Genomic DNA, 27,955 nt, shown 5'->3' on the forward strand with positions numbered 1-27,955 from the left:
ATATCTTTATACTATATCAAAGACATCTGTAGATTGCTGTGCATATATTTAATCTAAATAATATGACTGGCTAACATATTGAATATTGGATGTTGTATAAACTGACCTTGTTTAGCCAGCTGGCACTGAAATACAGGACATCATAGTTTTGTATGTTAAATAATACCTTTGCTGGTTAGCAAGTCTCTAAATTAATTTACTAAAAAATAACCTTTCCCACAACTAATGGAACCAAGGTGCATCCACCCTGCCTGTCCCCAAGTGTAGGTTACCTATTTGCTTGGCCATTCTACTCCAACTATGCTGCTCACAAAGAATTTCCTAGAGAATTTGGAATCTGCTTGGTACAAATCACACAGCATCGGAATAACCTGGTGAATCTCCTGGGTTTCTTAATAATTGGGAGACAACTATAACTCGTACTTCTTTTTTAAATTTGACATTTTTTTTAATGCCTTTTTATATCATTATCTATGCCTACGAACTGTTTGCAGTTAGTATATTGTTTATGGTTCGTGCACAAAAGACCCAAATGGCCACATTTTTAAAACATTCAATTCTATCTGATTCTGATGCTTACAATGCTGGCTGCACACTTCGACTTGCTATATTCTGCATCTGAATAAGTTACACAAAGAATGGCAAAATTTTCAGCAATATGGATGAGTAATATTAAATTCATGTGTACCAAAATGCTAAAAAATTAAACAAAATATTATCTTCACAATTCGCTAACCCACATGGACAACCATATTGGGAATGATCCACTCATATTTTGATTACAGTGACTTGTGTGTGGCTAACATAAAATGTAAACAAAGCACAATGAGAACCTTTCTGAAGCAAGATCTCTCTTCACTGTTATATTTTCTTTTTCCACCCTCTGCCCTATGCATTTCTATACATCGCCCTGCATTTTTCTTTAATTTGCTTCTTAGGTGCATGGAAAAACACATGGCTGGAACAACAGAGAAGAGCAGTTGCTTTATGAAAATACAAGTTTTACTGTTTATTTTTCACTTAGCTTCTTTTTTCCCCTCTCCTCTTTGCTATCTGCAGCAGACTGCTATGCCAGCAATCTCTGTACTTGATTTGGTATGTTCTGTATTTTCTTTCTCTCTTCAGCCATCTGTCTAGTTCCCTTCTTCTCGCTTTTAACTCTTCTGTAATTTCACATATTCTCTGTAGTGGTAGATGTGCTGTCTTTGCTTGGTTTTTAGTGTCCTGTGGGGAAGATTCCTTTATGTATTTTGAAGCATGCTTTGCTTGGAAGTAGTATCACTAGTAATTGAATGCCATTTGTTCTCTTTCCTACATTTTCTTTGTCTGTTCTTGTAGATTCGTTCTATTATAAATCAGGGATGGGCAATTTTTAGTGTTATGGGTACTGCTGAACTACAACTTCTATGATGATGTGTCGTGTGCTGGTCATCAGTAACTTGAGAGCCAAAGGTTGCCTTTCCCTGTCTTAAGTACTGTTGTTAAATGTTATATAATGGTGAAAACCCAGAGACTTAAGTCTTCCTTTATAGGTGATCCTATAAATCATTAGTCACCACTGTATCTTATCATTTTTGTTCACGTCAATCTCTTTTTCAACAATGAAGGACTAAGGTAGTTTTATTTACAGCTGTTGTTTCATTAATGTTGAATTAAAGTAAGGTTGATAAGTACTGTGATGATCTTACTTTTTAATATTATGATTAATTCCAGGAATATTTTTTTTATTAATGTTTTTCAAGGGCTTTACTAATTGTTTATGCCAATCTTTTAGGTTCCAAAATATTAGCTCCAGACATGTTCTGTTGGATGAATATGTTTACTCATCTGCATATAAACGTTTTGTAACAGTGTTGTGCACCTTTTTTTTTGTTACATGTGTAACAAAAGTATTCACTAGGCTTTGTTTATGTGGATCAAAAAAAAAATTATTTCAACATTAATTTATTGATTTTTAATATTAAGTCTGTGATTTCAGTCATTTTGCTCTTGGTTGGCTTTTTGTCCACTGGCAGTTTGGAGTTTCTAACTTATCTAGCTTTATTGCTTTTATATAGTTTAGGAGATTACATTTTATCACTTTTTTGCAAATTTCACTACAATAAACCAAAACATTGACTTCGCTTCCATAAATGAATGTTAGGGTTGCAAATTTTCGTTGTTGGCATCACTTGCTTAGTTTGTACAGAAAATCCTAGAAAAAAAAAAAAAAGATTAAAGACAAGTGTCCAATGGTGAAGCAAGTTTAGAAATCACTCCGTGGTAAAGTTTTGTATATGCCTGGTACCTGATATAAAAAGGTAACTTATCTGAATTTAATAACCGGTTCCCCTTCTTATATGCAATTATATCTTCTTAGCACAATCACACATATGGAATGCAGTTTTCCAAGTCCCTACATATAAACAAACCATGGCCTAATAACATTTAAAAAGGGTTTCTAATATTAGACAAAAGTAATGAACCTATAACAGAAGATACATTCACTAGTATGAGTAATACTGGAGGCTTGTACTCTATATAAGTAGTTACTGTCCTATTTTGCTTTCTGCCACAAGGGGACAATAAGTATGGCAGAATTCAAGTATCTTGCAAATCAGCAAATAAAAGACTTTCTCAACTTGTTTAGTCTTCAGGGTAACTAACCTACTGTATATACTGTACATTAGAATTTTCAGTTTATTAAAATGTAGTTATCAGATATGACCTATGATAGGTGACAGTTGCTGAATCAATAATGATTCTAAATAGCATTGTCTGTTTCTTTTAATACATTGCACACTGCAAAAGTAAGAGTTATGGTAGACTTACCATTGGTAACTCCCTTTCTGGAAAGTACATAGGTTCCACAGGGAAACATTTGGGTGTAGAGATGGATCTGAATCCAGGCACCAACAGGTAAAGCTTTAGCTGTCCCGAGATGCTTCGGGTCCCCCCTCTATAACCCACCTCCAGGCACTGTGAGCTCAGTTTTGTTAACCAGTCCAATGCAGGAAGCAGGCAAGAGAGAAAGAAGATGTTAGGCACACAAGAACACATTCTCACGACGGGAGAAAGGACCAGAGGCCAATGCCATACAAACCCAAAGATGCTAGGTGCGTTAGGGTGGGCGCCCTGTGGAACCTATGTACCTTGCAGAGGAGTTAACAATGGTAAGTTCACCATAATTCTTACTTTCTCCGGCAGGGTCCACAGGTTATCCACAGGATAACATTGGGATATGAGGTAGCGACAGTGGATTGGCACCAAACGATCAAAGCTTTCGGCCTCCCAGCATGCAATGGGCCCGTCCCTATATCCCTGCCTCCTGGCTCAGGCAAATGAGTTTAATTGTTTGGTGCGGCCGGAGCTGAACCATGGTCAATGGACTGCTGGTTATTAGCAGCCATAAGCTTTTTTTATTGAATTTTTATAGTCTTACTATTTTTTTTGAGCGATCTTTCTAAAAAGCGTCTTATACGTACCTTAGAAAGAGTCACCCCAACAACTCCCTGCTGTGTCGTGACAACGCTTACCCACGTGTACAGTGATGTTTTGGCAGGCGTCTGTGTAGGACACAGGTTCTCAAACTCGGTCCTCAGGACCCCACACAGTGCATGTTTTGCAGGTCTCCTCACAGAATCACAAGTGAAATAATTAGCTCCACCTGTGGACCTTTTAAAATGTGTCAGTGAATAATGAATACACCTGTGCACTTGCTGGGTTACCTGCAAAACATGCACTGTGTGGGGTCCTGAGGACCGAGTTTGAGAACCACTGGTGTAGGATGTCCAGCAGACGTTACCAGGCTGTGGCCGGAGCACGGGAAGAAGATAAGGCATCGGTTCCGCTTAGTATTGGAAACGCGAGACACAGCTGCACTGTTTTGGGATGGAGACTATCAAACAGTCGTTGACGTGGCTGCCACCTCGGGTGCACCAGTGCTAGACCTCAGGGATCATAGTCTCCGGGGATAGTATGAGGCCGCGATTCCTAGGGCTGTTGTCAGCAGTGGGGAGTAAGATGCTCCCTTGGTCGCCCCTCCCCCCAGATCATAACCAGTTTCCTGCCATGAACTGAGTTCCCGCTTCCGTCTGAGATGCTGTGTATCTAAAAGGACCCAGTCGCAGCATAGACGGCTGTGTGGCTGGTGCGTCTGTGTTCACTGTAGATTCACGGGGCGATTGTGTACACTAATAGCGCCTGGATCCACTCAGCGTTCACTAACGTATTGATCGATCCTGGATGCGGGGTGAAGTCTCCCTGTACCCCACTCTCCTGAGCCGGGTGATACAGCACTAAGTCTCTATCTACCTTTGTGTATGAATAGTTGGTTAAGTGCCTGATGCGTACGAGTCTGTAAAACTATTACTGCAGTTTCTTTCGCTGTGTGACTGAATATGTTTAAACTCCTATATAAGGTACTGCAGTAATATGTTTCTCCTACATACTTTTGATGTATCTGTAGTTGAATATGTGCTCATATTGCTTAATATACTAATGTATAACCTGTGACTGAGTGCTAGTGTTATTGCTGACTTTACTAATAATTCTGTCAGTCTTCTATGTATTCCGATTCTCAATGCTGGTGCAAAGCAGGGAGGGATCGGATTGTGTGTCACGTTAAAATGTAAAGTGATTGCAGTCACAAATTGTGTGGTAACACTGTACTGGTGTGTGATTTATATTTCATGTCTAAAAGAGGCAAGGGTTAGGAGGATACACTCTCCACACCAGCACTCATTAAATGTTTGTCTTGCAAAGCTGGGTTAACCTCTCAGGATCTGGTTCAAAATGGATTTTCTCTTACGTCCTAGAGGATGCTGGGGACTCCGTAAGGACCATGGGGATAGACGGGCTCCGCAGGAGACATGGGCACTAAGAAATAACTTTAGGTGTGGGTGTGCACTGGCTCCTCCCTCTATGCCCCTCCTCCAGACCTCAGGTTATTACTGTGCCCAGAGGAGACTGGGTGCATTACAGGGAGCTCTCCTGAGTTTTCCTGAAAAAGAAAGTTTTTGTTAGGTTTTTTATTTTCAGGGAGCCTGCTGGCAACAGACTCCCTGCAGCGAGGGACTGAGGGGAGAGAAACAGACCTACTTTAATGTTAGGCTCTGTTTCTTAGGCTACTGGACACCATTTGCTCCAGAGGGAACGGAACGCAGGTGTCACCCCGCAGTTCGTCCAAGAGCCACGCCGCCGTCGTCCTTGCAGAGCCGGAAGATAGAAGCCGGGTGAGTATGTGAAGAAAGAAGACTTCAAAGGCGGCAGAAGACTTCAGATCTTCACTGAGGTAACGCACAGCGGTAGCACTGTGCGCCCTTGCTCCCACACAGCACACACAAACGGCAGTCACTGTAAGGGTGCAAGGCGCAGTGGGGGCGCCCTGGGCAGCAATATGGACCTCAAAGGGTGGCAATAACCTTATATACAGGCTGGGCACTGTATATAAGAGAGATCCCCCGCCATGTTTTGAATTTTTAAGCGGGACCGAAGCCCGCCGCTGAGGGGGCGGAGCTTGTTCCCCAGCACTCACCAGCGCCATTTTCTCCACAGCACACCGCTGAGAGGAAGCTCCCCGGACTCTCCCCTGCTTAACCACGGTGAAAGAGGGTTTTAAAGAAGGGGGGGGGGCACATAATTTGGCAAAAAATAGATATTGCAGCGCTATCTGGGTAAACATATAGTGTGTTTTTTCCTGGGTCATTAGCGCTGGGTGTGTGCTGGCATACTCTGTCTCTCCAAAGGGCCTTTGTGGGGGAACTGTCTTCAGATAAGAGGTTTCCCTGAGTGTGTGGTGTGTCGGTACGTGTGTGTCGTCATGTCTGAGGTAGAAGGCTTTCCTAGTGAGGAGGCGGAGCAAATGAATGTGGTGTCTCCGTCGGCAACGCCGACACCTGACTGGGTGGATATGTGGAATGTTTTAAGTGCTAATGTAAATTTATTGCACAAAAGGTTGGACAAAGCTGAGTCCAGGAATTATGCAGAGCAGAGAGTCAGGCCCTGCCTGTCCCTATGTCGCAGGGACCCTCGAGGGTCTCAAAAGCGCCCACTTTCCCAAATAGTAGACACTAATACCGACATGGATTCTGACTCCAGTGTTGACTACGATGATGCAAAGTTACAGCCAAGATTGGCTAAAAGTATTCAATATATGATTATTGCAATGAAGGATGTTTTGCATATCACAGAGGAACTATTGTCCCTGACACGAGGGTACACATGTATAGGGAAAAGAAACCGGAGGTAACCTTTACCCCTTCTCATGAGCTGAACGAGTTATTTGAAAAGGCTTGGGAATCTCCAGACAAGAAACTGCAGATTCCCAAAAGGATTCTTATGGCGTGTCCTTTCCCGACTAAGGACAGGATACGGTGGGAATCCTCCCCGAGGGTAGACAAAGCGTTGACACGCTTATCCAAAAAGGTAGCACTGCCATCCCAAGATACGGCTACCCTCAGGGATCCTGCTGATCGCAAGCAGGAGGCTACATTAAAGTCCATTTACACACACTCTGGTACCTTACTCAGACCGGCGATAGCGTCGGCTTGTGTTTGTAGCGCTGTAGCAGCGTGGACAGATACCTTATCTGCGGAATTGGATACTCTGCATAAGGATACCATTTTATTAACCCTGGGTCATATTAAAGATGCTGCCTTATATATGAGGGATGCTCAAAGAGACATTGGCCTACTGGGTTCTAGAGTCAACGATATGTCGATTTCTGCTAGACGAGTCCTATGGACCCCCGGCAATGGACAGGTGATGCCGACTCAAAAAGGCATATGGAGGTTTTACCTTACAGGGGTGAGGAATTGTTTGGGGAAGGTCTCTCGGACCTGGTCTCCACTGCTACGGCAGGTAAATCAAATTTTTTGCCTTATATTCCCTCACAGCCTAAGAAAGCGCCACATTATCAAATGCAGTCCTTTCGGTCACATAAAAACAAGAGAGCACGAGGATCGTCCTTTCTTGCCAGAGGTAAGGGCAGAGGGAAAAAGCTGCCATCCACAGCTAGTTCCCAGGAGCAGAAGTCCTCCCCGACCTCTACAAAATCCACCGCATGATGCTGGGGCTCCGCTGAGGGAGTCCGCCCCAGTGGGGGCACGTCTTCGACTTTTCAGCCATATCTGGGTTCACTCACAGGTGGATCCCTGGGCAATAGAGATTGTTTCCCAGGGTTACAAGCTGGAATTCGAAGAGGTGCCTCCTCGCCGGTTTTTCAAATCGGCCTTACCAGCTTCTCCCCCAGAAAGGGAGATAGTCTTAAATGCAATTCAAAAATTGTGTCTTCAACAGGTGGTGATCAAAGTTCCCCTGCTTCAACAAGGGAGGGGGTATTACTCAACCCTATTTGTACTCCCGAAACCGGACGGTTCGGTCAGACCCATTTTAAATTTCCCATTTTAAATTTAAAATCCTTGAACCTATACTTGAAAAGGTTCAAGTTCAAGATGGAATCGCTCAGAGCGGTCATCGCCAGCCTAGAAGGGGGGGATTTTATGGTGTCCCTGGACATAAAGGATGCATACCTTCATGTTCCCATATATCCACTTCATCAGGCGTACCTGATATTTGCGGTACAGGATTGTCATTACCAATTTCAGACGTTGCCGTTTGGGCTTTCCACGGCCCCGAGGATTTTCACCAAGGTAATGGCGGAAATGATAGTGCTCCTGCGCAAGCAGGGGGTCACAATCATCCCATACTTGGATGATCTCCTAATAGAAGCGAGATCACGAGAGCAGTTGTTGAACAGCGTGTCACTTTCACTAGAGGTGTTACAGCAACACGGCTGGATTCTCAATATCCCGAAGTCACAATTAGTTCCTACGACCCGTTTGACCTTCTTAGGCATGATTCTGGATACGGACCAGAAAAGGGTTTATCTTCCGATAGAAAAGGCCCAGGAACTCATGACTCTGGTCAGGGACCTATTGAAGCCAAAACAGGTGTCGGTGCATCACTGCACTCGAGTCCTGGGAAAGATGGTGGCATCTTACGAGGCCATTCCTTTCGGCAGGTTCCATGCGAGGACCTTCCAATGGGACCTACTGGACAAGTGGTCCGGGTCACATCTACAGATTCAACAGTTGATCACCCTGTCCCCCAGGGCCAGGGTATCTCTCCTGTGGTGGCTGCAGAGTGCTCACCTTCTGGAGGGTCGCAGATTCGGCATTCAGGACTGGGTTCTGGTGACCACGGACGCGAGCCTCCGAGGTTGGGGAGCAGTCACACAGGGAAGACGCTTCCAAGGTCTTTGGTCAAGTCAAGAGACTTGTCTCCACATCAACGTCCTGGAACTAAGGGCCATATACAATGCCCTTCGTCAAGCGGAGACTTTGCTTCGCGACCTACTGGTTCTGATCCAGTCAGACAACATCACCGCAGTAGCTCATGTAAACCGCCAAGGCGGCACAAGGAGCAGAGTGGCTATGGCGGAAGCCACCAGGATTCTTCGCTGGGCGGAAAATCATGTAGGCGCACTGTCAGCAGTGTTCATTCCGGGAGTGGACAAGTGGGAAGCAGACTTCCTCAGCAGACACGATCTACATCCAGGAGAGTGGGGACTTCATCAGGAAGTCTTCGCACAGATTGCAAGTCAGTGGGGCCTGCCCCAGATAGACATGATGGCGTCCCGTCTAAACAAAAAACTACAGAAGTACTGCGCTAGGTCAAGAGACCCTCAGGCGGTGGCAGTGGACGCCTTAGTGACACCTTGGGTGTTCCAGTTGGTCTATGTGTTTCCTCCTCTTCCTCTCATCCCCAAGGTGTTGAGAATAATAAGAAAAAGAGAAATACAGACAATTCTCATTGTTCCAGATTGGCCACGAAGGGCCTGGTATCCGGATCTGCAGGAAATGCTCACGGAAGATCCGTGGCCTCTTCCTCTCAGACAGGACCTGCTACAACAGGGGCCCTGTCTGTTCCAAGACTTACCGCGGCTGCATTTGATGGCATGGCGGTTGAACGCCGGATCCTAGCGGAAAAGGGCATTCCGGATGAGGTCATTCCTACTCTGATAAAGGCTAGGAAGGACGTGACAGCTAAACAGTATCACCGTATATGGCGAAAGTACGTTTCTTGGTGTGAGGCCAGGAATGCTTCTACGGAGGAATTCCATCTGGGCCGTTTTCTTCACTTCCTACAAACTGGAGTGAATTTGGGCCTAAATTTAGGCTCCATTAAGGTTCAGATTTCGGCCCTATCCATTTTCTTTCAGAAAGAATTAGCTTCTCTCCCAGAAGTACAGACTTTTGTGAAGGGAGTACTGCATATTCAGCCTCCTTTTGTACCTCCGGTGGCGCCTTGGGACCTTAACATGGTGTTAAGTTTCCTTAAGTCGCACTGGTTTGAACCACTTCAAACAGTGGAAATAAAATATCTCACTTGGAAAGTGGTCATGTTGTTAGCCTTGGCTTCGGCTAGGCGAGTGTCCGAATTGGCGGCTTTGTCTTATAAAAGCCCCTATCTTGTTTTCCATATGGATAGAGCGGAATTGCGGACCCGTCCTCAATTCTTGCCTAAGGTGGTTTCCTCTTTTCATATGAACCAACCTATTGTGGTGCCTGTGGCTACGCGAGACTTGGAGGATTCCGAGTCCCTTGATGTGGTCAGGGCTTTAAAAATTTACGTAGCCAGAACGCCTAGGGTCAGGAAAACAGAGGCGCTGTTTGTCCTGTATGCTGCCAACAAGGTTGGCGGTCCTGCTTCAAAGCAGACTATTGCTCGCTGGATCTGTAACACGATTCAGCAGGCTCATTCAACGGCTGGATTGCCGTTACCAAGATCGGTTAAGGCCCATTCTACTAGGAAGGTGGGCTCTTCTTGGGCGGCTGCCCGAGGGGTCTCTGTGTTGCAATTGTGCCGAGCTGCTACATGGTCGGGTTCAAACACCTTTGCAAAGTTCTACAAGTTTGATACCCTGGCTGAGGAGGATCTCCTATTTGCTCAGTCGGTGCTGCAGAGTCATCCGCACTCTCCCGCCCGTTTGGGAGCTTTGGTATGATCCCCATGGTCCTTACGGAGTCCCCAGCATCCTCTAGGATGTAAGAGAAAATAAGATTTTAAACCTACCGGTAAATCTTTTTCTCCTAGTCCGTAGAGGATGCTGGGCGCCCGTCCCAAGTGCGGACTACTTCTGCAAGACTTGTATATAGTTTTTGCTTACATAAGGGTTATATTACAGTTTTCATCAGTCTCGGTCTGATGCTGTGTTGTTTCATACTGTTAACTGGTTCGTATATACCCTAGCTATACGGTGTGAATGGTGTGGGCTGGTATGAATCTTGCCCTTGGATTAACAAATCCTTTCCTCGTACTGTCCGTCTCCTCTGGGCACAGTTTCTCTAACAGGTCTGGAGGGGGGCATAGAGGGAGGAGCCAGTGCACACCCATACCTAAAGTTCTTTCTTAGTGCCCATGTCTCCTGCGGAGCCCGTCTATCCCCATGGTCCTTACGGAGTTCCCAGCATCCTCTACGGACTAGGAGAAAAAGATTTACCGATAGGTTTAAAATCTTATCTGTAAATTGTTTTAGCTTTCACCAAAGCCTTTTAACTAATCCGAGGCAGGCACAGGTTCAAGTTGAACTCCCATGGGCTACTTTTGCACAGACATTATCTTGTATAGCTGAGCGGATAATGCCAGCTCCTATACCAGGGATAGGTTACCATATTAACCCTTACATGCAACATTCCACCTGGGGTTTATCACATCCAGCGCAGGAATTGGCAGCCTTTTAACAAAATCAGGCTGAAAGGCCGGTGGTAAGTAAATCACATAGACATGAAACAACATCTTCACATGTTTCAGATGAGGACTTGTCGGAGGATGAAGACTCATCGCACTTTGGGTCTGCATACACAGACAAGGAGGAAGGCCTCAGCTCAGTGGACATACCTGAGCTAATTAGTTCTATGAAAGCCATTTTATCCTTAGAGGAGTCAGCAGAACCTTTGTTAAAATCTAAAGCACCTGTGTTTAAAGGTCCCAAACAGTTAGGACTGAGTTTCCTGGGTCAGAACAGCCAACGGAAATTATGCAAGAGGCTTGGGTAACATCCAGTAAGAAGTTTAGAAATGGAATTCCCATAATCCTATTCCGGCTGGGGACTGTTTAAAAAGGGTGATGGCTCCCAAAGTAGATACGCATGTCATTCGATTGGTGCGAAAATCTACATTACCTCTGCCTTCAACATCATTAAATGAAATCACGTATAGGAAAATAGATGGTTTTCTAAAAAACATTTACTCTTTGTCTGGGGCAATCATGAGACCAGCCATGGCTTCAGCTTGGATGGCAAAAGCAGTGGCAGCCTGGGATGATGCATTGGAGGATGATATTTCAATGGCATCTAGAGAGCAAAAATCCCACATTGCACATATCAAACAGGCGGCTATTATATGAAAAAAGCAGCTTTAGATATGGGTACAATTGCCTCTCAGGCATCAGCCTCAGCAGTAGCAGCTCGCAGAGCGGTTTGGCTACGTACTCAGAATCCAAGAAGGTTCTGGAGTCTTTGCCTTTTACTGGAGATATTCTGTGTGTCGGAAGCAGATTCCAAGAAAGTAAAGTTTCCTTCCACACACAAATCCAAACCTAGATTTCAAGCTTTTTGGCCCTTTCGGACTCAAGGAAAAGCAAAAGGAAAGGGTTATGGCAAACAGTCTCAATCTGACAAGTCTGGTAAGACTGAAAAGCATTGGGCTACCAGAGGACCGGCTTCCAAATCAGAAGATAAGCCATCAGCCTGATGGTACGGGCCTCCAGCTAGGGGACTCCAGGGTGGGAGGCCGACTTCTTCAGTTTGCACGGATCTGGCAGCAATCTACCACAGATGCCTGGGTGCAAGAAGCGGTATCTCACGGATTATGCATTTGCTTTCAAGAAATACCCTCCGCAAAGGTTTTTTGTACCAGCACCGTCTTCAGTGGAAACGAAGGCAGGGCTTTGCAAGAGGCAGTTCAGAAGTTGCTTCAGTCAGGAGTGATAATTCCAGTTCCTCCTGCACAACGAGGACAAGGTTTTTATTCCAACCTGTTTCTAGTCCAGAAGCCAAATGGGTCTTTCCGGCCCATACTCAGTCTCAAAGTGCTGAACAAGTATATTTGGGTGCCTCAGTTTCATATGGAGACTTTATGTTCCGTTATTTTGGCCTTGGAGCCAGAGGATTTTATGGTATCCCTGGATATCCAAGATGCTTACCTACATGTTCCTTTAGCACTGTCCCATCAGCGCTATCTCAGGTTTGCTGTCCTCCAGCATCATTTTTAGTTTCAGGCCCTACCATTTGGACTGGCCACAGCTCCCAGAGTATTCACCAAAATTATTGTGGCAATGGCATCTTATCTCTGTCAGCAGGGGATATGGATTTTTTCTTACCTTGACGACTTATTAATCCTGGCACAATCTCATGAATTGCTTCAGTGTCCTCTGCAGCAGACAATAGCTTGTCTACAGAGACACGGTTGTCTCATAAATTGGGTAAAGTCCCTGGTTCCGTCACAACGGATGACTCATTTATGGGCTTTGCTGGATTCAGATCTTCAGAGAGTAATTCTACCTCTGAACAAAATATCCAAAATTCAGTCAAGGATTCAGGAGCTGCTACACAATCAAAGGGTATCCATTGATGCCGCAGTGTGTGTGTGATGGGGTTGATGGTGTCGACATTCGACATGGTGGAGTATACTCTGTTCCACTCAAGGTCCTTTCCAAATTGAATGGTTTTCATCAGACAATAAAAACGCAGACTATGGTCCTTCTTCTGGAAGTAAGGAAGTCATTAGCCTGGTGGCTACAGACATTCCATCTGGACAAAGGGAGACCCTTTTGGATATCAGATCAGGAAATTCTGACAACAGGTGCCAGTCTTCAGGGCTGGGGAGCGGTGTCAGGGGCAGTGGACCAAGGAAGAAAGTTGCCTGCCAATAAATATATTGGAACTTCGGGCCATATATATGGCACTTATTCAGACAAAGGACATCCTTCAGGGTAAACCAATCCAAATCGCTCGGACTGTGCAACGGCAGTAGCGTACATCAACCACCAGGTAGGAACTTGCAGCCAGAATGCACTGAAGGAGGTAAGTCACACGTTAAGGTGGGCAGAACTTCATCATCCAGCCATGTCCGCAGTGTTCATTTCAGGAGTCTTAAACTGGGAAGCAGATTTTCTCGGTCGACACGTCATTCATGCAAACAAATGGGCTTTACACCCAGAGATCTTCCAAATTCTGGTAGACAAATGGGGTTTTCCGGAGATAGATCTCATGGTGTCACCTCAGAACAACAAAGTTCCCACATACGGGTCAAGAACAAAGGATCCCAAAGCGATTTTTGTGGATGCCCTGTCAGTGAGATGGGACTTTCGTCTGGCCTATTTGTTTCCACCAATCACCCTGTTACCCAGGGTGATGCGAAAAGCAAAACAAAGAAGGGGCGCCGTGATACTAATAGCCCCAGCTTGGCCCAGAAGATATTGGTACACAGATCTGCAGAGGCTGTCGATGGATGTTCCATTCCTACTCCCTCAACGTCCAGATCTACTGTCTCAGGTTGCTTGCTATCACAAGCACCTGGATCGACTGTCTTTGACGGCATAGCTCTTGAGACTTCCATCCTGAAAGCAAGAGGATTCTCACAACAGGTAATTCAAACAATGCTCAGCGCAAGGAAACCTTCCTCAGCTCTCATTTATCACCGAATATGGCAAGCCTATATTCAATGGTGCAGTGACCGGAAAATTGACCCTAGGTCTTTCAGAGTTTCCAGAGTCCTAGCATTTCTTCAGGCAGGTATTGACAAAGGTCTACGGGTGGCTTCCTTGAGAGTGCAAGTGTCAGCATTGACTGTATGGTTCCAAAAGAAAATTGCTAACCTACAGGATGTGCGCACTTTTTTCCAGGGAATGCTGCACATTCAACCTCCTTTTGTTCCTCCTACAGTGCCTTGGGACTTAAGTTTAGTCCTAAAGGCCCTTCAGGTTGCCCCATTTGAACCACTAAAACGAGTGGATCTTAAATGGTTGACAGCTAAAGTTCTCTTTCTACTGGATATTTCTTCAGCTAGAAGAGTTTCAGATTTAGGGACTTTATGTCGCCCTCCTTTTCTGATTTTTTTTATCCCGATAGAGCGGTTCTCAGAACCAAATCTGGGTATCTTCCTAAGGTGGTGTCTAAATTTCACCATAACGAAGAAATTGTAGTCCCGGCCTTCCAAAGGCCGGACCTTTCTGCGGGAGATGCATCATTGGACGTAGTCCGTGCCTTAAGGATCTACGTGGATCGTACTAGTGCCATCAGAAAAAAACACTCTTTTCGTTCTCTACAGATTTCACAAGAGAGGATGGCCTGCTGATAAGCAGACACTGGCAAGGTGGCTTCGAATGACGATTTCAGAAGCATATTCTCAAGCTGATCTCCCTGTACCTGCTAATGTCTCTGCTAACTCCTCTCTTAAGGTAGGTCCATCATGGGCAGCACAACAGATATGTAAAGCAGCCACATGGTCTTCCATTAACACATTCATTAGACATTATGCCCTTGATACCTCTGCCTCTCAGGACGCTGAATTCGGGCGAAGGATTCTCCTGTCCAATCAGGAGCGTCCCCACCACTAAATTGCTTTGGGACATTGCAATGTTATCCTGTAGATAACCTGTGGACCCTGCCAGAGAAATAATAGTTATGGTAGACTTACTGTTGATATTGTTACTTCTCCTAAGTCCACAGGGATACCACCCTGACGCATCTGATTTGAGGATCCTTTAACTCACTGACCTCTTCCTTCTTGTACCGAAGGGTGTGCATGTGTGTTCTTCTCGCCTGATTAGGAGACTCTATGATCTCCTGCCTTGGGGTTTGGAATAACAACTGATTTGCCTGAGCCAGGAGGCGGGGATATAGGGACGGGCCTGTTGAATGCTGGGAGGCCAAAAGCTTTGATCGTTTGGTGCCAATCCGCTGTCGCTACCTCATGTTATCAATGTTATCCTGTGGATCTTGTGGACTTAGGAGAAATAGCGTTATCAACGGTAAGTCTACCATAGCGATTATTTCTGCAGCAGGGTACATATGTTTCCACGTGGAAAGTCTGGGATGTCCTAAAGCAGTACCTCAAGGGAGGGGAAGCGCCTGAGCAGATATGATAAACTGGCATCCTGGGAGGCGAAGGTATCAAAGGCATAGAACCTAAGAAACATTTTCACTGAAGACTATGTAGCAGCCTTCCACAGTTGTTGGACGGGCGCCTAACGGCGTGCTGCCCAAGAAGGTCCCACAGACAGAGTAGAATGGGGCATAATCATAGCAGGAAGAGGAAGACCGGCTTGAGTATAAGCATGTGCAATCACCATTCTAATCCATCTGGCCAACATCTGTTTATTAGCAGGCCAGCAACACTTGTGAAATCCAAAAAGGACAAAGAGGGCATCCGACCGTCTAATGGAAGCCCTAAGGTCTACCTAGACACATAGAGCCCGAACCACATCCAAAGAAAGATCTTTAGCCAACATGTCTGGAGAGATAAAAGTCGGAACTATAATATCTTGGTTAAGGTGGAAAAATGAAACCACCTTAGGTAGGTAACCAGACCTAGTTCGTAGACCAGCCCTGTGACGGTGGAACATCAAAAAGGGTGGATGACAGGATAATGCATCTAAGTCCGAAACCTCCTCGCAGAGCAATAGCCAGCAAGAAAATAGGATTTTAATACCTACCGGTAAATCCTTTTCTCTTAGTCCGTAGAGGATGCTGAGGACTCCAAAAGGACCATGGGGTATAGACAGGATCCGCAGGAGACATGGGCACACTATAAGACTTTGAATGGGTGTGAACTGGCTCCTCCATGCCCCTCCTCCAGACCTCAGTTATAGGAACTGTGCCCAGAGGAGACGGACATTTCGAGGAAAAGGATTTTGTTAAACTAACGGTGAGATACATACCAGCTCACACCACACCTCACCGTACAACATGGCATTCAACTAAACCCAGTTAACAGTGTGAACCAAAACCGATCAGCAACAGCCTGACCTTTACCAAACACAACCTTTGTGTAACTTAAACAATAACTATGCACAATTACTGCAGATAGAGTCTGCACTGGGACGGGCGCCCAGCATCCTCTACGGACTAAGAGAAAAGGATTTACCGGTAGGCATTAAAATCCTATTTTCTCCTTCGTGCTAGAGGATGCTGGGGACTCCAAAAGAACCATGGGGTTTATACCAAAGCTCCAAACCGGGCGGGAGAGTGCGGATGACTCTGCAGCACCGATTGAGCAAACATGAGGTCCTCAGCCATCAGCCAGGGTATCAAACTTGTAGAACTTTGCAAAAGTGTTTGACCCCAACCAAGTAGCTGCTCGGAAAAGCTGTAATGCTGAAGACGCCCCGGGCAGCCGCCTAGGATGAGCCCACCTTCCTAGTGGAATGGGCCTTCACCGATTTCGGTAACGGTAATCCAGCCGTAGAATGAGCTTGCTGAATCGTATTACAGATCCAGCGTGCAATAGTCTGCTTAGAAGCAGGAGCGCCAAACTTGTTGGCCGCATACAGGACAAACAGAGCCTCTGTTTTCCTCACCCGAGCCGTTCTGGCTACATAAATTTTCAAAGCTCTGACCACATCAAGGGACTTTGAATCAGCCAAGGCTTCAGTAGCCACAGGCACCACAATAGGTCGGTTCATGTGAAACGAAGAAACCACCTTCGGTAGAAATTGTTGACGAGTTCTCAACTCCGCTCTATCCTCATGAAAAATCAGATAGGGGCTTTTGTGAGACAAAGCCGCCAATTCGGACACCCGCCTTGCGGATGCCAAGGCCAATAGCATGACCACCTTCCAAGTGAGAAATTTCAACTCAACCTTTTGTAAAGGTTCAAACCAATGTGACGTAAGGAACTGTAACACCACGTTAAGGTCCCACGGTGCCACTGGCGGCACAAACGGAGGTTGGATGTGCAGCACGCCTTTCACGAAGGTCTGTACTTCTGGAAGCGAAGCCAACTCCCTTTGAAAGAAAATTGATAATGCCGAAACCTGCACTTTAATGGAGCCTAACTTCAGGCCCGCATCCACACCCGCTTGCAAAAAAATGGAGGAACCGACCCAACTGAAATTCTTCCGTAGGAGCCTTCTTGGATTCACACCAACACACACATTTTCTCCAAATATGGTGATAATGCTTTGCCGTTGCCTCCTCTCTAGCCTTAAGTAGAGTGGGGATGACTTCCCCGGGAATACCCTTTCCGGCTAGGATTTGGCGTTCAACCGCCATGCCGTCAAACGCAACCGCGGTAAGTCCTGGAACATGCACGGTCCCTGCTGTAACAGCTCCTCTCTTAGAGGAAGAGGCCAGGGATCTCCTGTGAGTAATTCCGGAAGATCCGGATACCAGGCCCTCCGTGGCCAATCTGGAACAATGAGTATCGCCTGGATCCTTGTTCTTCTTATGATCCTTAACACCTTTGGGATGAGTGGAAGTGGAGGGAACACACAGACAGACTACTGCTTGAGGGTCCCTCGACCTGGAACAATATGTCGGCAGCTTCTTGTTGAGGCGCGACGCCATCATGTCTATTTGAGGAAGTCCCCAACAACTTGTCACTTCTGCAAAGACCTCTTGATGAAGACCCCACTCTCCTGGATGGAGATCGTGTCTGCTGAGGAAGTCTGCTTCCCAGTTGTCCACGCCTGGAATGAAAACCACTGAAAGAGCGCTTGCATGCTTTTCCGCCCAGCGAAGGATCCTGGTGGCCTCCGCCATCGCCGCTCTGCGCTTCGTCCCACCCTGGCGGTTTATGTGCGCCACGGCTGTTCTGTTGTCCGACTGAATCAGGACTGGCAGGTCGCAAAGATGTTCCGCTTGTAGCAGGCCGTTGTAGATGGCCCTTAATTCCAGAATGTTTATGTGCAGACAAGCTTCCTGGCTTGACCATTTTCCCTGGAAATTTTTTCCCTGTGTGACTGCTCCCCAACCTCGGAGACTCGCGTCCGCGGTCACCAGAATCCATTCTTGGATGCCGAACCTGCAACCTTCTAGAAGGTGAGAACTTTGGAGCCACCACAGGAGAGAAACCCTGGTCCTGGGGGACAGAGTTATTTTCCGGTGCATCTGTAGATGGGACCCTGACCACTTGTCCAGTAGGTCCCACTGAAATGTTCTTGCATGGAACCTGCCAAACGGAATGGCCTCGTAGGCCGCCACCATTTTCCCCAGCACTCGAGTACATTGATGAATCGACACTCTTGGCGGTTTCAGAAGTTCCTTTCCATGTTCTGGATTTCCTGTGCTTTTTCTAACGGGAGAAAAATCCTCTGCTGTTCCGTGTCCAGGATAATGCCCAAAAACGACAGCCGAGTTGTCGGAATCAACTGCGACTTTGGCAAATTTAGGAGCCAGCCATGCTGTTGCAGCACCTGCAGGGAGAGCGCAAGGCTTTTTAGCAACTGCTCCTGTGATCTCGCCTTTATCAGGAGATCGTCCAAGTACGGGATAATTGTGACCCCTTGCTTGCGTAGGAGTACCATCATTTCCGCCATTACCTTGGAGAAAATCCTCGGGGCCGTGGAAAGACCAAACTGCAACGTCTGAAATTGGTAGTGATAATCCTGAACAGCGAACCTCAGGTACACCTGATGAGGAGGATAAATTGGGACATGCAGATAAGCATCCTTTATGTCAACTGACATCATAAAATCCCCCCCCTCCAGACGGGAGATCACCGCTCGGAGAGACTCCATCTTGAATTTGAAACATTTCAAATACACATTGAGGGCTTTTAAATTCAGAATTGGTTTGACCGAGCCGTCCGACTTCGGGACCACAAACAGGCTTGAATAAAACCCTTCTCCCCGCTGTGACGGGGGAACCTCGACAATGACCCGCTGCTGACACAGCTTTTGTATTGCCGCACACACTACCTCTCTTTCCGGAAGAGAAGCTGGCAAGGCCGATTTGAAAAATTGGCATGGGGGCACGTCTTGAAACTCCAGCTTGTAACCTTGGGTCACAATTTCCAGTACCCAAGGATCCAGGCCCAAGAGAACCCAGACCTGACTGAAGAGTTGAAGACGCGCTCCCACCGGTGTGGACTCCCGCAGGGGAGCCCCAGCGTCATGCGGTGGATTTGGCAGAAGCCGGGGAGGACTTCTGCTCCTGGGAGCTTGCCACAGCCGGCGATCTTTTTCCCCTTCACTTACCTCTTGCCGCAAGGAAGGATGAACCACGTCCTTTACGGAATTTCTGCGACCGAAAGGACTGCATTTGCTGTGGAGGAACAAAAGGCAGAAAAGAGGACTTACCCGTGGTAGCTGTAGAAGCCCTTGTAGGGCAGAGCTTACATAGCCTTCTTAGAATCAGCATCACCATTCCATTGATGAGTCCACAACGCCCTTCTAGCCGAGATCCCAACAGGCCAATATCCCTCGCCGTCTCTTTTAAATAGACTGCAGCGTCCCTGATATGACCCAGAGTCAACAGCACGCTATCTCGATCCAGGGTGTCTATGTCCGATGACAAGTTATCCGCCCACTTTTCAATCGCGTTACTCGCCCACGCCGAAGCGACAGCCGGTGTGAGGAGTGTACCTGTCGTGACATAAATAGATTTCAAGGTAGCTTCCTGCCTCCGATCAGCAGGATCTTTAAGTGACGCCATTTCAGGAGATGGTAGCGCCACTTTCTTGGATAAGCGCGCTAGAGCTTTGTCTACCGTGGGTGTTGCCTCCCACCCAACCCTATCCTGAGAAGGAAATGGGTATGCCATAGCAATTCTCCTGGGAATGTGCCACCTCTTGTCTGGCGTTTCCCAGGCTTTTTCCAAAAGGGCATTCAGTTCATGAGAGGGAGGGAACGTAACCTCCGGTTTCTTCCCCTTATACATACTGACCCTTGTCTCAGGGACAGCGGGGTCTTCCGTAATATGTAACACGTCTTTTATAGCCACAATCATGTACTGAATACTCTTAGCCACCTTAGGATGTAACTTCGCATCATTATAGTCGACACTGGGATCAGAATCCGTGTCGGTATTAGTATCTGGGTAAACAAACGATTTTGGGACCCCGAGGGGGCCTGAGAGTGTGGTACCACGTCTCCCATGGATTGCCTCCATACTTGGTTCTGAGACTCTGATTTGTCCAACCTCTTGTGCAACAAAGCCACACTGCTATTCAACACATTCCACATATCAACCCAATCAGCAGTCGGTGGTGCCGACAGTCACTCCTTCATTTTGTTCAGCTCTCACAGTAACCTCCTCCTGGGAAGAGCATTCAGTTTCTGCCATGTCGACACACACGTACCGACACCCCCACACACACTGGGCTAAAGGGGACAGACCCACAATAAGGCCTTTCAGAGAGGACAGAGGAGTTTGCCAGCTCACACCCAACGCCACACCAGTCCATGGTCCTTTTGGAGTCCCCAGCATCCTCTAGGACGAAGGAGAAAAGGACCTTGACCGTGAGCCATTTGAAGTCCACAGATTCCAGAGGCTCGAATGGGTCTTCTTGAAGAGCCTCCAATACAATAGACAGATCCTATGGAGCCACTGGAGATACATAGGGAGGCTCAATACGTATAACACCTTGAATGAACGTGTGTACATCAGGGATAGAGGCAATCTTGCACTGGAACCATACAGACAAGGCAGAAATATGAACCTTGAGAGAGGCAAGACAAAGACTTGCGTCCAAATCTCTTTGTGTAAAAACTAGAATTCTGGAAGTTCTTAATTTAGAGATCATAATTCTTGTCAGCACAACAAGTGAAGTAAGCATGCCATACTCTAATATATTCTGGCAGAAGCCGGTTTCCTGGCCTTAAGCATATTCTGAATGACAGCCTCGGAGAACCCTTTGGTCCTTAGGAGTGATGCTTCAAGAGCCACGCCGTCAATGCTAGTCTGGCCAGGACCGGATGAAGACAAGGTCCCTGCTGTAGGAGCTCCTGTCACTGAGGAAGTAGAAGGGGATGCTCTGCAAAAAGCCCCTGGAGAACTGAGAACCAGTTACGCCTGGGTCATGCTGGAGTGACTAGAATGAGATTTCCTCCTCCTTGTTTGAACTTCCGAAGAACTATGCTCCGAAGTGACACTGTAAGGAATATGTAAGGCAGGCGAAAGTTCCACGTGACTGCCAATGTGTCCACGAATGCAGCCTGAGGGTCCCTGGTTCGTGATCCGAAGACTTGAACCTTGTGATTTTGTTGAGACTCCGTAAGATCCACGTCTGGTAGACCTCATCTGTCTACCACAATTTGAAAGACCTTGGGATGAAAAGCCCACTCCGGAGTGAATATCCTGGCGACTGAGGAAGTCTGCTTCCCAGTTGAGAACGCCTGGAATGAACACCGCCGTTATGGCAGGTAGATTGCACTACGCCCATTGGAGAATTTTGGACACTACCATCATTGCCTTGCGGCTCCGAGTGCCGCCCTGATGGTTGTTATAAGCCACCGTGGTGGTATTATCTGATTGTACTTGAACAGGCCTGTTCTGTAGGTTATGACGAGTCAAAGACAGTGTATTGAGCACTGCTCTCAACTGTAGTAGCTTGATTGGAAGCAGAGATACTTCCCTGGTCCAACGTCCCTGAATCGAGTGATGTTCTATCACCGCCCCCGCAACCCCGAAGACTGGCTTCTGTTGTTAGCAGGACCCAGTTGGGGATCCAGAAGGGACGACCCATGCTCAATTGCTGGTCCTGTAGCCACCAGGTTAGCGAACCTCCGGAGTCGAGGAGATAGTTTGAGATCTGATCCTATGAGGTAGGCCATTCCATTTGGAAAGAATTAATCTCTGTAGAGGGTGGGAATGTAATTGAGCATACTCTATCATGTCGAAGGATGACACCATCAGACCGAGTACTTGCATAGCCAAGTGTACTGACACCCATGGGCGATAAAGTAAGTGACGTATCCTGTCTTGAATTTTCAGGATTTTATCTGGGTATAGAAATCGTCTTTGACTGTGAGTGTCCAGAAAGGCCCCTAGGTGTACCGCTGCGATGGAACCAGGGAGAACTTCCTGAGAATTTGCCAAAATCAGAAGATCTTTCAGGTACGGCAGATTTCTTATCCCCTGGCGACAGATGTAAGCCGTCATAATGGCCATGACCTTGGCAAAGATACGAGGAGCTGTTGCCAGTCCAAACGGCAAAGCCTGGAATTGATAATGTAGGTTGCCAATAGCAAACCGCAGGAACTGCTGATGCGACTTGGCAGTAGGAATATGCAGATATGCATCCTGTATATACAGGGATACCATATAGTCTCCCGGTTCCATAGCCATAACTATTGAGCACAAAGTTTCCATGAGAAACTTGGATACTCTCACAAACTTGTTCAACGATTTGAGGTTGAGAATCGGCCAATGTAACCCGTTGGGTTTCGGAACTAGAAACATGGTCGAGTAAAAACTTCTGGGACTGAGGGACTGGCAAAATCACTCCTGTGTGAAGAAGGTAGTTAACCACAGTTTGTAGAGCTTGCATCTTTATCGAGTCTGATGGAAGGCCCGTGGTAAAGTACTGATGAGGGAGACGTCCCTTAAACGAGATGGCATCCAAAGTGGTCATCTGCCAAACCTGGGTGAAGTGCAGAAGTCTGCCTCCCACCCTGGGGTCCACCAGGGGGAGGCCTGTACCGTCAGTCTGCCTGCTTGTCAGTTTTTGTAGCAGGCTGACGAGCCGTCCAGGACTGTTTGGCCTTGGAGGATTTGGAATTGCGAGACTGTCTAGGGTATGACTGACCTTTCGCTTTTCCCTGAGGCCGAAAGGGCAATAAGTGGTACTTTTAGCTTTCTGAGGGTGGTAGAAAAGCTGTCAGTCACGACCTTATTTCGTTCTTCCCCAAACAGAATATCCCCAGTGAAGGGGAGGATTTCCAAGGTTTTCTTGGAATCTAGGTCCACTTTCCATGGTCTCAACCACAGAATACGGCACGCCAGAATAGACATAGCAGACGCCTTCGCGGCCAACACTCCAGCCTCAGACAATGCTTCCTGAATGTAATAAGAAGCAGTTTTAATATGAGACAGATATTGTCTCCCTACCTCAGAGATATGCTCGGGTAGCTCTTCCTCCAGAGCCTGATTCCAAGTTTCTATTGCCTTTTCAGCCCAAAAAGCAGCTATAGTGGGTCAATGAACCCCTATAAGGGAGTAAATAGATTTTAGGGAGCTTTCAATACGCTTATCTGTCTGTTCCCTCAGAGAGGTGACAGTAGTAACGGGCAGAGTGGATGACACCACAAGATGGGTGACATGAGGATCCACCGGCTGCAGATTTTCCCATTTGTTACAAATCTCTGCAGGTAGAGGCTAACGAGCCAAAGCCCTTTTAGAGACGTGGAATTTCTTGCCTGGAGTAGTCAAGGATTCCCGTCGGATGTCTAATAAATGATCAGAGTGGGGTAACTCAGATTTAACGACCACCTGCTTTTTGAACTTGTCAGTATTCTTTGCCACTGTAGTGGATTCCTCCACCTCTGAGAGTTGAAGAATATGCTTAATAGCATCTATCAGGTCAGGGACATCAACTAACAGAGGCGCTACTTCATCTGCAGCACAGAAGCTGTGTCAGATTGAGCTGAGATGAGACATCAGAGAGGATAATGGATTTTGAGGAATAAGTAGCCCGCTTAGAGAGACTAGAGACACATGTGCGTCCTGAGGGAGCCTTGTGTCTAGCCAGAGACTGACTTAGTTGTTGCAGTTGAATAGACAAATAATCCGCCCACGGCGGACTCACCAGAGGGACCATTTGAGGAGGTAGTACCACAGGCGGACCCATAGGGGGCGCAAGGCATTCTACCAGAGTACCCAATAAAGATGAGAATGCTGCCCATGGGTTTCCTGAGCAGGGGCAGGAGCAGCGACTGACTGGGAGGTGTATAACAAACAGCACAGAGACAGCCATGTAACATGTCCTCCTCAGACAAACCGGCTGAGCACACTTTGCATGACATTAATGCAGGGGCTTCAGCCTGTTTGCGACCTTTTTTGTTAGACATTATGATAATGAAAACAAAGTGGACTGAAGGTGTGGACACACGGAGCGATATGGTTCAGCGATGTTGACTAGTCAAAATCGCTAAGAAAGTTAGTGCATATCACTCTGTGAGTACACAGCGAGCAATAGCAATGCGTGTCCCCGCCAGGTTGCTATCGCTATGAAAAATACACTGTGTAGGCAAGTCAATTTCGTTTGTCGCTGGAAAAGTGAAAACATCCCCTTATTTAAATGAGTTAGTCAAAATCGCCCATAGCCAAACTCACTTGCACACTTAGTCAAAATCGCTGGTAAAGTTAGTCAAAATCTCCTACTGCCAGTTCAAGGTAAATTGTTCAGTCAGTATAGCTCATATGTAAAATCGCTCCGTGTGTACGGACCTTTACACAATACGATAAATTCAATGCAAAAAAGTACAGGATATGATGTGACTGCAACACAGATGTAATATACTTATATATGCATATAGATAAAACCTGTGTTTGTTTAATTCTTACCCAAACGCACCTCAGCCCAGGGTATAGAATATTAGGGAGAGATATCTGAGAGACACTGAAAGTGAAACCAGACAGCAGATAAAGGCACTCAGTCACACACAATGCAGGCAATACAATAACATTAATCCTGCAAAGGACCATTATATCACAACACAGCCCAGAGGCTGGAGGATAATGTAGAAAACTTGTACAAATTAACTGCAAGGAACACTTACTGTATCTCAACTATCACTGCCTTATGAGACAGGTAGGATACTCAAGTGTATGTAAAAGGAAGTCCTTTTCAGACTTTACATGGAGACATTGACCAGCAATGCCAGAGACCTGCTGCTGCTATGCTGTAAGATGGCTGCCTGATCTTTTGTGAGGGAAGATGGAGAGTGAGGCAGTTCAAGGGCTGGAAATCTGCAGTAGATGGCGCCCAGAGCCAGCGGAGGGGCTACAGGTCAAGCACTTCCTCCCCTATACTGGTTTTCCACCCCAGGGTACTATAGGGCCTTATTAAATAGGTGTTAATACACCTAGACCTGTGCCCTCACTGCCCTGGTGGTCTAGTGGGGTCCCTACTCGATGACCGTGTCCACGCCAGCGCTGCGGTCCGTCTCCCCAGACTGCTGATGGATTGCTATTTTAAATGGGGGGTCCCGCTAGGAGACCCTCTTACCTGCCCCCTGATGATGGCCACGCGATCCCGGGAAGAGCTCCACAGTAGTGCCTTATTGCCATGGACGTCCCCACCGCAAGTACCCGGGCAAGCCTGCGGGACTATGCGGCACGGCGTGGGGGGTGATGGAACTGCAACGCTGAAGTCAACCTAGCTTTCAGTGCTTCTAGCTCAGAGGAGAAAGTCAATTTCAGTCAAAAAATTAAGTTTTCAGGGCTGTCTGCGCAGCACCCCCTGTTTAGTGACCTGCTCTGCAGACACCAACTTCAAAACTGAGCTCACAGTGCCTTGTGGAGGGTTTATAGAGGAGGGACCCAATGCATCCTGGGACAGCTAAAGCTTTACCTGTTGGCAGGGGTGTATCTAGGGGTCTGAGCGCCCCTGGCAAAGTAAGGGACTGGCGCCCCCCATATTTGAAATAGGGAAGGTGCAAGTACAAAAAAGGGACATGATCTTGGGGGAAAGGGGCATGACAATACAACAGTTCCACCAATTCAAATTACGCTACACAGTAGTAACCCTTATACACATCATGCCACACACAGTACCAGTTCCCTTTACACATTATGCCCACACAGTAATTCTTATAACGCTGAGGAGAATAAGAACAAGAAAGAAAGACCCTGTGTTGGCGCACTCGTTAATGAAAATATGTAATATAAAACCTAAATTTAATTGAAACCATTTAAAAAACATTATATGGACAAAATGTACTTACAACTCTCTTCCACTGTACCATGTATAGTAACCTTCTCATATCATTTACATATACATAGTAGACAAGTAATCTAAAAATATAACAATTATTAAGGCAAGAAATAGCCTGATATGCAGCAGAATACCAATATGCCCTATATTAGGGAATTAGCATGTGACGCCCTCAAGGAATTAGTGTAAATCCTAGACTCTGTGAATTTGAGATAAGTAATAATATCACAATTTCATGCAGTGGCGCAAATTCACAAAATATTTCTGATATTACCCGTTAGGGTCAAATGTTCATAGATGTTTTCGTACTGAGTCCATATGTTGATCCAAATCCAATTGACGATATATAGGGAAAAACACAATATGTAGGTGTTCAGGGAAAGTCCTTCATGAGATGCTCATATATACACCTTCCACCTGGGATCCTCCTAACCCAATTTCTATGGGGTGTGCGATGGTCTATTTATACGGGTTCACCCATTACGTGGATGTGAGATCTGCAGAACATTGTCACCAGCATTCAGCAAAACGGTGAGGCACCCCGGGTTTTCCATCTGTACCCACACTTTGTTTGCTTTTTCATTGAACATCTTGATACTGGTTTTCCTGCATTGATGTTATTCAGTTTTAAAGAAATATTTTTACAATAAATTTATTCTCATAAATTCCTTCGTTTTTTTGTGCTTTATTGAGCATAAAGCGCATTTAAGGAATAAATGAAAAAGGATACAGAGTCCCATTGAAAGATGCCTTTATGTGAAAGAACAGCATCCTTTGAATGTAAGCCTTAAAGTGAGCACAAAATATAAGGAAAGTTCATTGTGTATGTGTGGCACCCATGGTGTTGGGAATATACAAGAGTGAAAGAAACCTTTATGGGTTTTGTCCAGAGTGTTTGAAAGTAAGCACACATGTAAGCGACATTCCGTCATACACGTAAAGGGTGAACCCGTATAAATAGACCATCGCACACCCCATTGAAATTGGGTTAGGAGGATCCCAGGTGGAAGGTGTATATATGAGCATCTCATGAAGGACTTTCCCTGAACATCTACATATTGTGTTTTTTCCTATATATCGGCAATTGGATTTGGATCAACATATGGACTCAGTACGAAAACATCTATGAACATTTGACCCTAACGGGTAATATCAGAAATATTTTGTGAATTTGCGCCACTGTAGGAATCTGTCCAATTTCTTTTTATATGTATTATTTTAATGTGTTTGGTGACACATCAGGATAGAATCTTGCGTTTGGCTGCATTGAGAGTGCGCAGGGGGATATCTTGAATTCTTGTTGTATGATATCACAATTTTGACCAACAAATTAAAATTATAATGAATGTAAAAATAGAAGAAGTTGGAAATAAGAGAATGTATGAATCTGCTGTCAACGTTAGGCTAGTTTATCGATTCACCAAAAACTACTACACCGTATATTCTCTGGAGGTCACCCTCCAGGTACTGGTCCGGCTCAGCACTTTATTGCTTCCAAGATCGAACGAGATAGAGCATTTTAAGTGTGGTTTGATAGTAGAAATAACTCCCATATCTTATCCAGGATCGCTGATGAGAGTTCATGAATGAGAATAAAGGGAAAGATGATAAATCCAAGATGGAAAAAAGGGGATCTGCTGTTGGTTAGACTGTGAGCTATCTGTCAGTTATCAACCGAACAGAGCCTCACTGAATCACCAATGAGAGTCCTGAATATAGAAAAAGTCTTGGAAAATTTAGCAATGGATAAGTATATGTCAGGAATATATTGTTCCCTTTATTTTAAAAAATGGCAAACAGATTGGTATTAATATCTGGCTACCAAAATTCTTGCACCTTTAGAAAAATTCCATAAAAGATCATTTTACCGACAAAAAGCTTATCAATATTGTTGTCTGGTGCAAAGCATTGTATAGTTCAACTATCCAAATTGTTTATATAGACCTGGAATTTATTGATAGGATGACAAAACACAAATTAACTGTGTGAATCGTGGGATTATTAACGTGATTTGTAAATATTTTTGTGTTTAATCAAGTTAATAATCCCACGATTAAGGGATTCCACCGACTGGTCGAGGGTAGCACCTTCGG

At 45.9% G+C, this 27,955-nt stretch overlaps 1 protein-coding gene across 21 annotated transcripts in view; it reads left to right on the forward strand.

Annotated features, from left to right (window-relative positions):
* The window catches only part of AFDN (afadin, adherens junction formation factor), an 866,421-nt gene that overhangs the window by 786,395 nt on the left and 52,071 nt on the right, over positions 1–27,955 (forward strand). For 8 of the 21 annotated variants that reach the window (XM_063917625.1, XM_063917611.1, XM_063917620.1 and 5 more), the window contains one exon: positions 1,060–1,095. The exons of the other annotated variants lie outside the window; for them this stretch is intronic. In XM_063917625.1, the coding sequence (XP_063773695.1) occupies positions 1,060–1,095 (36 nt within the window). The remainder of the gene's footprint in view (positions 1–1,059; positions 1,096–27,955) is intronic. 21 annotated transcript variants of the gene reach the window in all.

Source organism: Pseudophryne corroboree, chromosome 4, assembly GCF_028390025.1.
Source record: "Pseudophryne corroboree isolate aPseCor3 chromosome 4, aPseCor3.hap2, whole genome shotgun sequence".
Lineage (NCBI taxonomy): Eukaryota > Metazoa > Chordata > Amphibia > Anura > Myobatrachidae > Pseudophryne > Pseudophryne corroboree.